Genomic DNA, 18141 nt, shown 5'->3' on the forward strand with positions numbered 1-18141 from the left:
CGTATGATACAGTCATATTTTACTGCCCTTTTGATTGGCTGTTTGGGCTGTGTTTCAGTGGAGTTACAGGGTACTTCACATTGCACAACTCACGTAAATCTTAGTTTAATGTAGATTTCAAGCAGCAACTTTCCCATTCCTTCTGATTCCTCTGGTGTGTCCAGGTTTGATGTGTGTTTCACTGATCTGTTCGTCAGGTGTCTGTAAAACCCTTCTTGTTTGGGTTTTGTTTCTTTGCCCAATTCTCTATTTGTCTTGTTTTATTTTTATTTTTTTTGTGCTTCTTAGTTTACATTCCCCATGTGCTCCACTTGTCCTCCTGTTTTTAGCCACAGCCCCGTCATGTGTCTTAATCACTCCCCTTAATGTTTACATTCCTGGTTTCGTATCTCGGTATTTGTCCACCATTGGAGGAACTGGGTTTTTCTGGTGTTTCTAGGACCCTTTGTTCCGACAGTCTACATGTTCCTGGTTTTCTCACTCTTGGGCTTTTGTTCTGTGTCATTGACCTCATGACACCTTTGTTTCTGTATTAGTCTCATATGTGTTGTTATTCTCATTTTTACAGTTCTCTGTTTCTTGCTGCCTTAGTTGTCCCTTGTTTGTGTTTATTTTTTACTGGCAATGGGTTCAGTTTCTGTTTTATTTTATATTTTACTCCTGTGTCTCTTCTTTTTGTGAATGTTTTACTTCTCATTATCTGGTTATCTCGTTATTGGTTCTAGTCCCAATTTCCCTCTGTGTTCCTGAGGTACATTCAGCTTCCTCATGCGTCATTCCTCAGACCTCGTTGTTGTTTAATTAACTTACAAGATGTTTAAATGTAATTATTATTTATTTACCAAAAGTTCTTAGGGCTATTCTCAGTTCTCTCCACTGTTTTGTCTGTTATTTCAAGTGCAAACAATCTGAATGTGATGTCTATAAATAAATGAACTTGGTGTTGTGGCTGTTAGCAAAACACCTGCCTCTCTTTGGCCAAACGCACTGTCGATAGAAACTGACTGAACAAAAATACATTTCCCACACACAAAAAAGTCTATTTAATTTGAAGTTGTAATATAAAACACATTGATACACCTTTAAAAATGCAACAGTGTTGAATGTTTAAAATACTCAATGTACAATGCATTTTATTAAGTAGATTGACCTCTCATTATTGAACCTCCTCCGGTTTTCTTTCTTTCCTCTTTACTTTCTTGACCGCTGTATACACTGCAGTTTCAGCTGAATTTCCTCAGAGAGATAAAAACACAGAGAGAGAGAGAGTCATCTGAGAAAAGTCTTAAGCTCCTGCACTCTTAAAAATAAAGGTGCTACAAAAGTTTCTTTGAGCGATTCTATAGAAGAACCACTTTTGGTTCGATAAGGAATCATTGTTGTTAATGTGTTTAAATGGGTAAAGAACCTTTAGGCAGAGTGATGCATTTTTAAACCTTTAAAAGGTTCTTCACACACACATTTCTTAAACAAAAGTGTTTCTTCTATGGCATCGCTCAAAGAAGTGTGAGATATGTGCGAGACATGTTTACCACCGGACACTGACATTTACCTCACTCTCACAGATGAGTTCAGGCTTTACTTACCTTTCTCTGCTCTGAAACTGCTGTGTGTTTCTGACTGAACAGCTGCATCATAAATTGGGTTTTCCAGTGTATATTCTGAATGGAGAAGAAAAACATCAAGGAAAATGTATTACATATGAAATAATTTTTAATAAATACTTCAAGAGTCACAACAGAGCCCACTCTGGTGAATATCAGCTTTACACAAAGTATAGAGAATGATACACATGAAAAAGTAATGCGACACATTAAAGCACTGATAACTCTGTATTTTTAATTATTCTTTAAATATTTTACAATTTAAATGATTAATTACCTTAGTGTTTCATTTAAAAACACTGCAAGTTTCAAAAATATACCCTTCACACCCAACACCATGTGATTAATTTACGAAACAAGGCCACAAATCCTGTTTTAAATTTCAAATTTTGTGATGTCACAAAAATCGTAACATTTGCTTATTCAGCTTATCTGGGTCTACTCATTGACACTGAGCTCATGAGGAGTGATGCAGCCTGTGTTTATAATGAGCTACAATTCATGCCATCCAATCAGAACAGTGATTGAGTAAAATACATTATCAAAGCATCTCTGACCGGTCAACCTGGTATTTAATGCACCATCAAGAGTAAAAACTGTTGGAATATTGTGAGAATTTGATGGCATTCAGCCACAAAAACATCAGTGTGGTCATATACTAATTAATATTTCACTAAAAAAAAATACAATGCACTAGGATTTGCATTTTCAGAACAAAATGCCGCATTAATGTCACTCCTCAGAATGTAAACAAACACACTGTGTTACATTCTCTGTGATTTACTTCAAACATTAACACCTCACTGAAATGCAGTGCACAAGAGATTGTATTAAAGGTTGATATGCAGGAAACATGCCAAAATTAAATTATATAAAATATCCATTATATTTTATTTATGCTTCTTTAAATTTTAACAGAAAAACAATGTGCTTTAAAATGTTTATAATTTTTAAATGTAAATATTTTTTTGTCAGAATAGAATGCAGACCATTTTAAATCTCAATCATTAAAGATTTCAGGGTTTTTTAAAAGCATATTTAAAAAGAGTTTAGAAATTAAGTCTGTGCACATTCAGACAAAGTGATTTATAAAGAAAATGTGTAAGGTAATAAACATAATCAGAAAATGATCACATACCTATGGATGTAATGGCAGTTTAAAATGTGTTAGTGGTAAATACTGCACTATTAAACACGGGTATTAATCAAATCAGTCTCTTATTAATGGGTGGGAATTGTTCTTTCTTTTTTCTTACACTACAACATTGTTAGTCCAGATTCATGAAGACTTTATATCAGAGTTACTTTTTTCATTTCTAACGGTGAGCAACAAAGAAACGTTGCTAACCGACTGCATCGTGTGGCACTTCAGGGGGATACAACTCTCTGCTCACGCTCTCATTGCTGGAGTTAGTGCTGCCTGCAAAAATGATATAAATTACAATCAATTATATACAGGTGTGTGTGTGTGTGTGTGTGTGTGTGTGTTTATGTATAAAAGATACAAACAGCTGCAGTATGAATTCAATATGTTTCTATATGCTGTGAAAAAAAAACCTTTAGTGTGGTGCTTTTGTAATGACCTTATTAAGCATTAAGCAGTAACATGCTATTACTGCACTATTATGCTGTAACTGGGGTTTATTAAGCCCTTTTGAAGTTTACAGAAGATTTACTCTATTTAATGAGTATTTTGGAGAGAGAGAGAGAGAGTGCGACAGAGACAGCGTTTCAACAGGAACAATAATGTTCTAGGCTTTGCCTCAGCCATTGCGTGAGAAGCAGGTGTAACCTTTTCTCCAGTTTAGCCTCTGGTTAGTGTTTCATTTTTACTAATGTTTCAGAAAATGAAAGCCAGTTTAAAATCATTTAACAAACAATGTACTATAGTAGTATATAAAGCACTATTAAATATTTTAAATGTTTTATGACTTTGATACTCCATCAAAAAACACTGAATGAGCAAGTGTCTATAAACTGAAGTTTATTGAACCAAAACATAACCAAAATCAATAATGGTCTACTAATATATATGTATATATAATAATTATGCATCCTTATTGTATATAAGTAGAATAATGTTTTAAATATTTGCACAGAATAATGTTTTATTATTCAGTTAAAGTGTAATGATCAGTTTAAGATCAACTACTGCCTTGTTGAGGTTAAATAAGGAAGGACAGGGTGTAAACATGTTCCACCAAACTGAATATTGTACTAATGTATGCTTCAATTAACGAGCATATTTATATGTGATGTATTTGTTGTTATTTGCTAAGATTTAAGGTTTTCTTTTCACTCTAATTACTGTTTACATCAAAAATATATATTTCCCATTAACCGTTGCTTAATAATGTAGTAAAATGCAGCAATGTATTACTCAGTGCATGGGAATAATTGAGATATCAATCAGTAGTCAGTTTAATTCTGGTGATCAGTGTTAATCACAAGCCAAAAGAGAACACCAGTGACACACTGAGAAAAAAAAAAAAAACTGTAAAGAAAAGAGGGCAGAAAACAGACTCACGTTTTGCACAAATGTAAATGGTTATGAGAAAAACAAGCAGCACAACTCCTCCTCCTAACGCTCCCGCTGTGACGAGCCAAGTCAAAAAACCATCAGCAGGAGAATCATCAAATCCTGGATTAAGAAAACAATGCTATTTTCACATATTCCACATATGAATTTATTTTACTCCACATCACCCTGGAGCATTTCCACAGGTCTGGGTATCATGAAACTGACAAAGATTATGTTTACACCTCATGCAAATGCATGCAAAATTAGATAAGCTGTATTCTGTGACATAACACAAGATTACAGTATACAGGAACTCAGGACTTACTCAGATGCATCTCCTGATACGCAATCCTGCAGCCGGTCCCATTAAACAGATCACACTGGTACAGACCCTCATCAGACTGAGTTACATTACGGAGGAGTATGGAGAAGTTTCCTGATGCTGAGACACTGGAGAATGTCTTAATCTGTCTGTTGTAATTTTTCCAGTACATTGTTTGACCCTGCAGCGTGATCTCCACTAGATTATTAACAGTCATATTCCTGTGACTCCACACTGCTGCTATATCTGCAGTCGTGTTCAATCCGATGAGACCTGGACTGAAGTTACACGGCAGTAGAACATCAGACTGAAGTGCAGTTGTTACATTGAGGCTGAGAACAAGTTCACTTTTGCACGGACTTTCTCCTGTGGTGGAAGAGTAAGAGTAAATCATGTTTTAAGTTTGTTTCTTAACTGAAACAATAAAACTTTGTTTTTTGTATTTGTTGTTTTACATGGTTCAATATTAAGGCCAATGCTACTTTTGAAAAATGTGATTAAGAAACACAAGATAATTTTTTCATGGCTATGTCTGTGATATGCAGTTATGCTTCCTTAACTCCGAAATCCAAGACTGTGTCAAAGGGCTGATTAATGATGTATCACATGTAAGTCCCCAGAACTTTGCTACACCCTGAAAATTAATCCGCTAGATTATCAATCATTACATTTCCTCACTCCACACTGATGCTATATCTGCAGTCATGTCTGATTTAAAGAGGGTTAGTTCAAAGTTACAAGGCAGAAGAATGTCAGACTGGAGCTTGGCAGTTATATTGATGCTGCTGATAAGATCACTCTTGCATCGACTGTCAGCTGCAAATGAAGAGTTACAAATTGTGATTGAGAAGATTGTACAATGCAAAGCCCAGCTTTAACTTTTCACTACCTGAGACTCAACAGACTGTACATGAAGGCAGCTCCCATTGAAGAGTCACTTACCTCTGACACAGGGTAAGAGTAGAAGCAGCCACATGGTTAAGAACATGTCACCTTTCTTGCATCTGTTACTTTGACATTATAGCAGCTGCCTTGAAAAGAAAATGACAACCACGTGATGCAGTTCTTTTGATCTCAGTCACTTCCTTATATTGTGTGAAGCAAATATGACACTATTATACTACAGTGCTTATATAATTCCAAATTCCTGATTGATCCCAGAGGGAAATTCAAGAAGATGAGGGGAAAATAGGAACAATATATAAAAATGTAAAAATCAAATATTCTGCCTATGATGCAACACAATTCATGTAACCTCAATTTTTGATACAGTAATATTGAATTAAATGAAAACAAAATACAGCACCACTCTCAAAAGCTGTTAAGAACAACACATTCTCTCAGAAATGTTTGACTATATGCTTGCTGTAACGTACACAGTTTTGTATTCTGATTTGTACTGTTTCTTGTTTGTGCTCCCCATGTCATGTTACTGTTCCCTCTGTCTTGTGTCTGCTTCCCAGGTCATGTGATACCCTTCCCTTGTGTTTCTAGTGTCACATGCTTTAATCAGTTCCCAGGTGTTTCTTGTTTGTGTTGTCTTGATACAGTCCTTGTCAGTGGGTGTGGGTCATTGTAGATGTATGTTTGTGGTCTGTGCTTCATTTTCCTTGTGGTTGTTAATAAAGTCTCCTGCAATTACCTCCTTCCTGTTTCTGCTCCTTGACCACCCCTACACCCACCATGTGACAGAATGACCCACCTAATCAAGGAGGTAGCAGGAGATCTCGGATTATCTGTGGGACTGATGGAACTGACTACTGCTGGGGATCAGTGCAGGGACTCTCTCTAGTAGACTGTAAAAGAAAAAGTCCAAGAGTCCCACTCCAGTTTCCAGTCCACTCCTGTCCCCAGTAATGCTCCTTCAAAGCCAGCTGTGAGTTCGGGTACTTTGGAGTCGTTTGGAGACATTTTCTCAATTTTCTGAAATTCATCTTTAAAGTATATGTATTATAATATATTGCCCACATGTTGTATATCAAAATGTTCAGAACCATCTCAGCGCTCTCGTTAAGAGAGGCCCATGTGACCTACAGCATTTTATGAAGAGATAATTTGTTTATAACCTTGCAGACATATTCCCGATCTCCTAAGGGCAAATTAACAGAACTGGTTGGGTCCATAAAGCAGACATTGCCTGAGTTTATAGCCAGCAGCAATGGAGACCTCACAGACTTTATTTTTATGTTAAATATTTTAGTGAACTTGTTTGATGAGGAGCTCCCAGTTACTGAGCCCGAATGTCCAGAGCCCCTGGCCACTCCAGAATATCCAGAACCTCTGGCTGCTCCTGTGGATCCAGAGCCCCAGGCTGATCCAGAGCACCATGGCTCTGTTTTAGTCTTGTGCTTTGTTTAAAGTTTCTTGTTTAGTGTTTAACCTTCATGTTTAGTGTTAGCCCCTTTGTTCTGTTTAGTGTCCTAGTCCTTGTGTTTAGCCCCTTTGTCTAGTTCCCTAGCATCTCTGTCTATTTTCCTTGTGGTTGTTAATGAAGTCTCCTGCAATTACCTCCTTCCTGTTCCTTGCTCCGTGACCACCCCTACACCCACCACGTAGGTTTTTTTTTTTTTTTTTGTAAAAACCCTGTAGGGGTTTGGGACGTATACAATGATTAGGAGGTGAGTCTCAATGCTTTTCTATTCTTGGATTGTTGCACTGCTTCCCCCTCCAATTTAATTTCCATCTCTGAATGAACCAGCTCATGAAGCCTAAAATGTAACATACTAACAAAGAAAGAAATGCCAACTCAATTTCAAGCTAGAATTTGTATTGAAATAATGCCTTGTTACACATTTCATTGTATTAAAATGGAACATTTCCTGTGTTTCACTGAACCACTTCACTGTATTTTGTAAATATATAAACAAATTTAGAATTTGATGGCTACAACACACCAATAAGAGTTGAGACAGGCAGAAGAAGAGTGCAACATTGACAGCAGGTGAATATAAACGATTCAACAAAAATAGAGGATGGATAGATGGACTTTGAAGAAAACTGCATTTTTCAGAAGCGACAGGAAAACTGTAGAATCTTACAACATCATTAAAGAAAAATATAAGAACAAAAAAAGATACTCTAATTTTTTTTAAATAACTCTGATCTTGTGAATTGGTGTTGGAAGAGCTGGTGGGAAGTCATTTAAACTTCATCACATACACAGGCAGTAAATGAGTTTGTAAAAATTCCCCAAGTCTCCAGCAGGGATTAAGGTTATCACACACCTGAGGAGAGAGGGAAATATTTACAATAAATCATACAACTATAGAAAGATGAGTATCTATATATTTACATTTATATAATTTACCCTCTTTGCTGTTGTCAACTAGCACTGTGTAGCTAACACAGGAATATATAGAAGAAACAGGTGGATCAAGTCCTAGTCTAGGGCTCAGTTCAGTGATTCCTGGGAGAGTCCAGAGCTGCTGCAACTCTAATCAGGATGAAGAGGTAAAAGAAAACAAATGAATAAATGAATCAAATCCTAGAACTAAAACAGTGAATAAAGGAAGGTACGGTACAGATCCAGTTATTTTCACCAAGGCACTGTGTAACTGTGTAAATCTTAAAGTTATACTGTTCACATCAGATTAAGAATAAAATGAGAGAAGTGGATATTTTCTTGTTGCAAAAATAGTAGTGAAGTACATGAAAAATTAATAACATGAATCAAATTTTGCGTTGCGTTGTTCTGGCGCAGCAGGTAGTGTCGCAGTCACACAGCTCCAGGGACCTGGAGGTTGTGGGTTCGAGTCCCGCTCCGGGTGACTGTCTGTGAGGAATTGGTGTGTTCTCCCTGTGTCTGCGTGGGTTTCCTCAGGGTGCTCCGGTTTCCTCCCACAGTCCTAAACCACACTTTGGTAGGTGGATTGGTGACTCAAAAAAAAGTGTCCATAGGTGTGTGTGTGTGAATGTGTGCGTTGCCCTGAGAAGGACTGGCCCTGAGACCCAGGTCGCATGGCTGCTACTCATTCCATTCAAACATGAAGGAAAAGTACAACGGGGAGCTTCTTAATAGTGTTACAAGAAAAATACAGAGTCTACACTAAGATGGAGGGGGGCAGCCTAAACCTGCTGTACGAGCTCACCCTCTTCTCCCTGGGGTCACTCTACTACTAACACTCTCATGGAAGAGACCCCTATATACATTTACATATATAAAAAAAGAGCTCCCCTCTCTTAAAGGCACAGCATAGCTGCAACCGTTACATACTGCAAAATAGCTGTAAAAGATTTGACAGTCACTGCCTTTCAAAAGAATTCAGACACCTCTTCTTATTAGTGTTTGTGTTAAAGAAATGGGTGTGAAAACCTGTGTCAGTGACAGTAGCTAGCTGACCGCAAGTGAAGCGAAAACCACAAAAGTGCATCAGTGAAGATTTTAACACTCCTAGACTTTAAAACTTTAAAGCCCTTCATCTGTAGCCTTTTGCTAATCTCAGGGTGGTCATAAGGTGAATTTGTACATAATTTACTAAAAGATTTTTGCCATACATTAAAAGACAACAAAGACTATAAACGATTTTTACAGTTTGTAATAAATATATTTGGAGAATTTTCATGGATGTTGACAATAAGTGTGTGTGTGTGTGTGTGTGTTTATCTATAAAGTATACCTTTTAGTAACCTTTAGTGTGGTGCTTTTGTAATGACCTTATTAAGCATTAAGCAGTAACATATGCTTTTACACTAGTTACGAATGTAACTGTCGTTGTGTGAGTAGTGGATGACCTCCAGGGCGGTACTTACTGAGTGGAGGTTCCTCGCGCATGCGCGCTCTAGACCGAGAATGTATACCAAATTAGTCGCATATGACTTTGCACATGATGTCACCGAAGCTATATTTACCTGTGCCTCACGGCAAACTGCCTCCGGAACCCGGATCGCCTCGCTCACACCAAGTGACCAAGAACCCTGGCAGTCATCCACTACTCACATAACCAGAGAAGCAGATGGCAACTGGCCTGACTTATGTATGGATGCCGTAGCCAGCACATAATGCTTCAGTCCCCGGACAGGGCACATGAGAACACACTTAGGATCAGACTGATCAGCATAAGCTGCCACACGGATGGACTGATTGACATATTCAGGATGAGACCCACCCCATACAGAGGTTCGAATGAGTCACCCCATAGGTACTTGAGTACTAAAGGCAAATCCCAAGGGGGAGGACGAATCCTACAAGGTCTGAGTCTCCTTGCAGCCTTTATGAAGGCCGCAATTAACCTGTGTGAGCCTAGGGACACGCCCCCACTCAAGGGCTGATGGCTAGAGAGAGGCCACATAGACATTCAGCGTCGAAGGAGATCTTCCTGTGTTCAATAGCATTTGTACGAAGGAAAGCACAACACCCGCTAAGCATGAGAGTGAATCTTCCCGCTCTCCTGTGCACCAGCACACAAAGGATTACCACTGTCCATTATACACAATTTGGGTAAAGGTTGCTCTGGCATTAAGAATAGTATGCTTTACTCCTGAAGAGCATGAAGCAAGGTCCTTGTCAGACCCAAAGGCCATAGGCATAGCTGAAGAATCTCTGGCTGTGGATGCCACACCTGTCCTCCTGACTGGGAGAGGAGATCTTTCCACACTGGAAGCTCCCAAGGGACACGCCTGAATAATGACAGCATTAGTGGAAACCATGGTTGTCTGGGCCAGTGCATTGCCACCAAAGGGACTATTTGACTTTCTTCTTGTATTCTGACCAGGAGTGAATGAAGGAGTGGAAGAGGAGGGAACGCGTATAGATATACCCTTGGCCAGTTGTGAGCCAGGGCATCTTGACCCAGCGGTCGGTCCAGGCGTGTTCCGAGAACCACAGAATGCAACTTGTAGGCTTCTGAGAGGGCAGAGGGCGGTCCAGGACTTATTTTATTGCTGGACAAAACGCATAGCCAGGGACTAGAGGCAATGACCTAATTGTTGCCCTGCAAGTGTCAGAGAGTGAAGACCGCGCCAAACACACTTGCTGTCGTCCATGAAATAGGGTCCCCACCAGTCTCCCATGCCCACGAGCCAGGTAGCCAACTGACTGAAGTGCATTGATCCGTTATTCTCAAGGCCTTGAATTGAAGTGTGCACAGCTGTCAACAGAAGAGAATGAGAATTCACCATTTTTGCCATTCTGGTCTCAGTATCGTTTGCCTTGGAGCGAAGCTCATCCAAACATCTACACTATGAACTGGGGCAGCATGGATTTGGGTAAAGACCAACAGCCGCATTTGTCATGAATGCCAGCGCTAATTCCGCTGCTCTTGCTTGATTTCTCTGGCTACTAGAATGAAGGCCCGTTGTAAATTCAGCTCCAAAATCTACCCTACCAGCAGGGACTGAGAACTCATCCATTGGGGCTGCAGGTAAATATAGCTTCGGTGACATCACATGCAAGGTCACACGTGACTAATTTGGTATACATTCTCGGTCTGAACATCCTGAAACATAACTGAAGTTTATTGAACCAAAACATAATCAAAATCAATAATGGTCTACTAATATATATGTATATATAATAATTATGCATCCTTATTGTATATAAGTAGAATAATGTTTTAAATATTTGCACAGAATAATGTTTTATTATTCAGTTAAAGTGTAATGATCAGTTTAAGATCAACTACTGCCTTGTTGAGGTTAAATAAGGAAGGACAGGGTGTAAACATGTTCCACCAAACTGAATATTGTACAAATGTATGCTTCAATTAACGAGCATATTTATATGTGATGTATTTGTTATTATTTGCTAAGATTTAAGGTTTTTACTCTAATTACTGTTCAGTAATATGTAGTAACAGATTTTTAAGGCTTAGTATGGGATTTACATCAAAAATATATATTTCCCATTAACTGTTGCTTAATAATGTAGTAAAATGCAACAATGTATTACTCAGTGCATGGGAATAGTTGAGATATCAATCAGTAGTCAGTTTAATTCTGGTGATCAATGTTAAGCACAAGCCAAAAGAGAACACCAGTGACACACTGAGAAAAAAAATAAAAAAACTGTAAAGAAAAGAGGGCAGAAAACAGACTCACGTTTTGCACAGATAAAAATGGTTATGAGAAAAACAAGCAGCACAACTCCTCCTCCTAACGCTCCCGCTGTGATGAGCCAAGTCAAAAAACCATCAGCAGGAGAATCATCAAATCCTGGATTAAGAAAATAATGCTATTTTACATTTTCACATATTCCACATATGAATTTATTTTACTCCACGTCACCCTGGAGCATTTCCACAGGTCTGGGTATCATGAAACTGACAAAGATTATGTTTACACCTCATGCAAATGCATGCAAAATTAGATAAGCTGTATTCTGTGACATAACACAAGATTACAGTATACAGGAAATCAGGACTTACTCAGATGCATCTCCTGATACGCAATCCTGCAGCCGGTCCCATTAAACAGATCACACTGGTACAGACCCTCATCAGACTGAGTTACATTACGGAGGAGTATGGAGAAGTTTCCTGATGCTGAGACACTGGAGAATGTCTTAATCTGTCTGTTGTACTTTTTCCAGTACATTGTTTGACCCTGCAGCGTGATCTCCACTAGATTATCAACTGTTACAGTCCTGTGACTCCACACTGCTGCTATATCTGCAGTCGTGTTCAATCCGATGAGACCTGGACTGAAGTTACACGGCAGTAGAACATCAGACTGAAGTACCGTTGTTACATTGAGGCTGAGAACAAGTTCACTTTTGCACGGACTTTCTCCTGTGGTGGAAGAGTAAGAGTAAATCATGTTTTAAGTTTGTTTCTTAACTGAAACAATACAACTTTGTTTTTTGTATTTGTTGTTTTACATGGTTCAATATTAAGGCCAATGCTACTTTTGAAAAATGTGATTAAGAAACACAAGATAATTTTTTCATGGCTATGTCTGTGATATGCAGTTATGCTTCCTTAACTCCGAAATCCAAGACTGTGTCAAAGGGCTGATTAATGATGTATCACATGTAAGTCCCCAGAACTTGCCTACACCCTGAAAATTAATCCACTAGATTATCAATCATTACATTTCCTCACTCCACATTGATGCTATATCTGCAGTCATGTCTGATTTAAAGAGGGTTAGTTCAAAGTTACAAGGCAGAAGAATGTCAGACTGGAGCTTGGCAGTTATATTGATGCTGCTGATAAGATCACTCTTGCATCGACTGTCAGCTGCAAATGAAGAGTTACAAATTGTGATTGAGAAGATTGTACAATGCAAAGCTTAACTTTTCACTACCTGAGACTCAACAGACTGTACATGAAGGCAGCTCTAATCCCATTGAAGAGTCACTTACCTCTGACACAGGGTAAAAGTAGGAGCAGCCACATGGTTAAGAACATGTCACCTTTCTTGCATCTGTTACTTCAACATTAAAGCAGCTGCCTTGAAAAGAAAATGACAACCACGTGATGCAGTTCTTTTGATCTCAGTCACTTCCTTATATGACAAATATGGAAATATAATAGGCAAATATGACACTATTATACAACAGTGCTTATATAATTCTAAATTCTTGATTGATCCCAGAGTGAAATTCAAGAAGAAAATACAGAGGACAAAATAGGAAAAGAGTGAAAAAAAGTAGGGTGGTGCAGCAGGTTAGTGTCGCAGTCACACAGCTCCAGGGGCCTGGAGGTTGTGGGTTCGATTCCAGCTCTGGGTGACTGTCTGTGAGGAGTTGGTTTGTTCTCCCCGTGTCTGCGTGGGTTTCCTCCAGGTGCTCTGGTTTCCTCCCACAGTCCAAAAACACATGTTGGTAGGTGGATTGGTGACTCAAAAGCGTGAGTGAATGTGTGAGTTTGTGTGTTGCTCTGAGAAGGACTGACGCCCCCTCCAGGGTGTATTCCTGCCCTGCGCCCAATGATTCCAAGTAGGATCTGGACTCACTGTGACCCTGAACTGGATAAGGGTTACAGAAAAGTAATGAATGTTCTGAATATGTGTTTGGATAATTTTAGCTGAAAATATAAAGCTTAATTAAGACAGAGCTTGAACCTGCTTGTAAAGGAAAGACAGAGTCACATTTTGAACAAAACTAACATATTATAATTAAAGAAAGTGTCAGAATTCCTCCCACTGCTGCTCCTGCTGTGATGAAGCCAGGTCAAGAGCAGATCAACAGCAGGGGAATCCTCAGCAACAGAAAAAACACTCCTGCAGAAAATGTTAAATGTTTTATAAAATATTATAATATTTTGTGGTCCCTTACATATGAACAGTTAACTTGCTAACATTCAAAGGTGTGAATGTCTGTGTCCATTTGTTAATAACTCTACAGAACTGGATGCCACAGGTTAACTTTGTTGGCCCAGTGTTTCTGGATAGGCTCAGGACCCACAACGACCCTGAACAGAATATAATTAACAGACTTTAATTAATTAATGTAATGTATTAGATATAATAAATACTAATTTTAATATTAGGCTATATAAAAAGACATTAGAATTAGTTGAATTTTTAATATGGATAGAATTTACATTTCTTACATTTCATGAATTCTGCTTCTTTAAAAGGAAATAAAACCCACATTTTAATATTTGAATGACAAGTATTTTTGGGCACAATTCATGGCGTATAAAAAGTGCAGCATCTCAAAACATCTTTTAGTAGTCAAATCAGCCCATCATGATCATGAAGTAGTACTGAAGACTTTCCCTCTTTTACAGTCAAACGTGTGTTTCACGTTCCCTTTCATCAATCACATAAATAAATCCAATTGTTCTTTGGAGCTCCTTCAGTATCTACTGGACGAGCTGGTGTTGTATTTGTGATCAAGAAAACGTCTGCACTCCCCAAACTTAGTCTTCCACAGTTTATTTATGTTGTGTTATATATTTATAATGATTTATATAGTGAGCTTTTCCAAATGTTTTTATCGTACTAAAATTAATTATTGATGACTTTGCTCCTGATGTATCAGAGGCTTTTTATAATTGTCAATTTTCTTGGCTGAATGTCTTCAAATCACCACAAAATTCATTTAAATATTGTGTAAAGAAGACACGAGGCTTCGGTTGCTGCAAAAAGGGGTCACAAACCCTCTTTGAATAATCTTCATTTCAAAAGAAATGTGACAATCAGAAGAAAACCTTCTATCTACTGGAGGGTAAAGTTTAAAGTAAAAACAATGTCCCTAATGTAATGTAACAGGGTTTTATTTTGTCTGATTTTTCATTATATTGGTTCACTCTTCAGAAAAGACTGAAGCAAAACAAACTTTGTGTTCAGAAGAAGGTAAATAATAGAAATAACAATAGAGATACAAGGTCATGTCTTGAGAGTGACTACACGCTTTATATTAATGACTAATTTACTTCAATTCATTTCTAAAGGCTCCAGCTGGAATTTGGACTTACTCAGATACACCTCCTGATACACAATCCTGCAGTTGGTCACTTTAAACACACATAATCATTAGACCGATTTACATTACGGAGGAAGATGGAGAATGTTTTAAAACGTCTGTTGTAATTTTTCCAGTACATTGTTTTACCCTGAAGAGGATCTCCATTACATTATCAACTCTTAAACTCCAGTGACTCCACACTGCTGCTATATCTGCAGTTGTGTCTGATCCACTAAGATTACACAGCGGTAGAACATCAGAATGAAGCTTGGTGGTTATGTTGATGCTGCTGCTAAGTTCATTTTTGCACAGCAGGAATGTGTAACTTAATGTAATTCTTTGTTGGTGTTGTAAACTATACATAAAAATAGACAAATCCCATTGAAATATCATTTACTACTGACACAGGGGAAAAGCAGGAGCATCCACATGTTTAAAAACAAAAACCAGCTCATGATCATCTTGAAAAATTTGGTTCCACACTAATGCAGCTTTGAACACAATGACAACGATACAGAATCACTTCCTGAAAACATCTGGAGTGGATGGGCTGTTTTTACCTATAAAATATTATTGCACATACCTACTAATCCACTACTTGTAACATTGGATTGTACTAACTTCACTTTTAGTGCGGGGAATTAGGAAGCTCCAGGCCTAGAGGTTGTGTTGTGTCTAGTAAGCTGTTAGCATTTAGCACTCAGGACCCATACTCAGGAGTGGGCTACATGAGGGCTAGTTTATTTACTACACAGACCATACAAAACCAAGTCAAGTCAAGTCAAGAGTTTTATTGTCAATTCTGCATATGTACAGGACATACAAAAGATTGAAATTATGTTACTCTCCTCTCCAAGATGCAGTAACATTTAGCAAAAAATAGACTAAATTCAACTAAGCTAAGTATATAAATATATGAAAGTGAACAAACAGAAGACAAGTGAAGGACAACAGAAGACAAGTGCAGGACATATGATACCAGCAGCTCACTGATAGACATACATGAGACAATGGGACACTGACTGAAGACAATAACCTAATTTGGAGGTACGATAATGGATGTAAAAGGCAGTGTAAACAATAGTGCATGATAATCGTAATAGAAAGAGGTAGGATACTGGATGTACAGGGCAGAGTAAACAGTAGTGCAAAATAATCGTAATAGGAGGAGGTAGGATACTGGATGTACAAGGCAGTGTAGACAATAGTGCAAGATAATCGCAAAACAACTAAATAAAGTGAACAAGTGCATACCGGTTCTATTGAAAAAGTCACAGTTAGGTCTGATGTGGAGCTTAAGTGACAGTACCAATATAAACAGAACCGGTGTCAACAGTAGTGCAAATACAGGGACATGAAGCCTGGAGGCTGGTTAATGTGGTTGAGTGCCTGCCTGATTTTCAAAGTCACAGTTGGGTATTGGTGGTAATTTATGAGGTTGCTGAGTAGTGTGTGGGGGGGGCAGAAGTGGGAGGTGGGGCAGAGCAGGGAGAGAGTTCAGCATTCTCACAGCCTGATGGATGGAGCTATCCCTCAGTCTGCTGGTTCTAGCCCTGAGACTACGCAGTCTCCGCCCTGATGGCAGCAGGCTGAAGAACCTGTGTAGCAGGTGGGTGGGATCACCTGCCAAGCAGAGGGCTTTTCGTAGGAGGTGGGAGCTGTATAAGTCCCGAAGGGAGGGGAGAGAGGTACAAATGATCTTCTCAGCAGTTCTCACAATACGCTGGAGGGTTCTGCGACAGGATGCTGTGCAGGCCCCGTACCACGCAGTGAAACAGCTAGTCAGGATACTCTCGACGGCCTTCTTGTAGAAGGTGATCATGATGGGGGTGGGAGCTCTTGCTCTTCTTATTTTGCGGAGAAAGTAGAGTCGTTGGTGAGCCTTCTTGGCCAGTGATGCTGTGTTGATGGTCCAGGAGAGGTCCTCTGAGACGTGCACACCCAGGAACTTGGTGCTGCTCACCCTCTCCAGAGCAGCCCCGTTGATGGATAGAGGGGCATGTTGTGTGTGAGTTCTCCTGAAGTCCACAACAATCTCCTTGGTCTTCTCAGTGTTCAGAGAGAGATTGTTGTGTTTGCACCAAGAAGCCAGCCGGGTCACCTCGCTCCTGTAGTGTGACTCATTGTTGTTGCTGATGAGGCCTACCACAGTCGTGTCATCCGCAATCTTGATGAAGAGGTTGGAGGTGTGTGATGGAGAGCAGTCGTGGGTTAGCAGAGTGAACACACATCCTTGGGGAGCCCCCGTGTTCAGAGTGATGGTGCTAGACAAGTTACTGCCAACCTGTACTACCTGTGGTCTTCCAGTCAGGAAGTCAAGCAGCTAGTTGCACAGTGATGTGTTCAGTCCCAGTCTGTCCAGTTTCTGAATGAGCTGTTGGGGGATGATTGTGTTGAATGCAGAACTGAAATCAATAAAAAGCATTCTGACATAGGTGTCTTTCTTGTCCAGATGAGTAAGGGCTGAATGGAGAGCAGTGGAGACAGCATCATCAGCTGAACGATTTAATCGATATGCAAACTGGTAGGGGTCCAAGGAGGGGGTTGGGGGGTGGAGAGACCTGATGTGTTGCATGACTAGCCGCTCGAAGCACTTCAGACAGAACGACAGAAGTCGTTGAAACAGGAGGGTAATGACTTCTTTGGAACATGGTCCCATGGTCACATTGCTGCTACTCATTCCATTCAAACATAAAGGAAAAGTACAATGGGGAGCTTCTTAATGGTGTTACAGGATAAATAGAGAGTCTACACGTACGAGCTACTGTACGAGCTCACCCTCCTCTCCCTGAGGTCACTCTACTACTAACTCTCTCATGGAAGAAACCCATATATATAGATCCCCTCTCTAAAAGGCAAAACATAGCTGCAACCGTTACATACTGCGAAGTAGCTGTATAAGTTTTGACAGCCACTGCCTTTCAAAAGAATTCAGACAGCTTGTCTTATTAGTGTTTGTGTTAAAGAAATGGGTGTGAAAACCTGTGTCAGTGACAGTAGCTGGCTGACCGCAAGTGAAGCGAAACCCACAGAAGTGCATCTGTGAAGATTTATACTCTCTTAGACCAGCAAAATACACTGGGTTGCAGAAGTTTTAATGAGTCACCCCATAGGTACTTGTGTTGCAGAGACACTTTAAAGCCCTTCATCTGTAGCCTTTTGCTAATCTCAGGGTGGTCATAAGGTGAATTTGTACATAATTTACTGAAAGACTTTTGCAATAGATTAAAAGACAACAAAGACTATAAACGATTTTTACAGTTTGTAATAAATATATTTGGCACACTGAAAATTTAGCTTGTTTAATGCTTTTTCAAACTTTGGCATAGAGTTTGCATGAAAC

General features: G+C 39.2%; 2 protein-coding genes across 2 annotated transcripts; both read right to left on the bottom strand.

Moving 5' to 3' along the window:
* Positions 1-1128: 1128 nt before the first annotated feature.
* LOC136676180 (sodium channel subunit beta-2-like) lies at positions 1129-5423 on the bottom strand. The gene is made up of 7 exons (XM_066653022.1): positions 5390-5423; positions 5126-5263; positions 4451-4813; positions 4132-4245; positions 2953-3024; positions 1587-1661; positions 1129-1236 (listed from the first exon to the last, which is right to left on the bottom strand). Exons 1-7 carry the CDS (start codon positions 5421-5423, stop codon positions 1157-1159), a joined length of 876 nt encoding a protein of 291 aa, XP_066509119.1. The 3' UTR covers positions 1129-1156.
* A 1970-nt stretch (positions 5424-7393) lies between these two features.
* LOC136674695 (uncharacterized) lies at positions 7394-12815 on the bottom strand. The gene is made up of 5 exons (XM_066650840.1): positions 12747-12815; positions 11809-12171; positions 11483-11596; positions 7755-7880; positions 7394-7671 (listed from the first exon to the last, which is right to left on the bottom strand). The coding sequence occupies exons 1-5, from the start codon at positions 12790-12792 to the stop codon at positions 7664-7666; spliced, it is 657 nt and encodes a 218-aa protein (XP_066506937.1). The 5' UTR covers positions 12793-12815; the 3' UTR covers positions 7394-7663.
* Between the last annotated feature and the right edge of the window lie 5326 nt (positions 12816-18141).

The sequence above is a fragment of the Hoplias malabaricus genome, chromosome 2 (assembly GCF_029633855.1).
Source record: "Hoplias malabaricus isolate fHopMal1 chromosome 2, fHopMal1.hap1, whole genome shotgun sequence".
Lineage (NCBI taxonomy): Eukaryota > Metazoa > Chordata > Actinopteri > Characiformes > Erythrinidae > Hoplias > Hoplias malabaricus.

Coding starts and splice junctions, on each gene's coding strand:
- LOC136676180 (XM_066653022.1), bottom strand. CDS start 5,423: ATGTGGCTGCTTCTACTCTTACCCTGTGTCAGAG. Junction 4,246..4,450: donor GTATCAGGAGATGCATCTGA/GTAAGTCCTGAG, acceptor TTCTTAATCCAG/GATTTGATGATTCTCCTGCT. Junction 1,237..1,586: donor CAGTTTCAGAGCAGAGAAAG/GTAAGTAAAGCC, acceptor TATCTCTCTGAG/GAAATTCAGCTGAAACTGCA.
- LOC136674695 (XM_066650840.1), bottom strand. CDS start 12,792: ATGTTCTTAACCATGTGGCTGCTCCTACTTTTACCCTGTGTCAGAG. Junction 12,172..12,746: donor ACTTTTACCCTGTGTCAGAG/GTAAGTGACTCT, acceptor CTTCCACCACAG/GAGAAAGTCCGTGCAAAAGT. Junction 11,597..11,808: donor GTATCAGGAGATGCATCTGA/GTAAGTCCTGAT, acceptor TTCTTAATCCAG/GATTTGATGATTCTCCTGCT.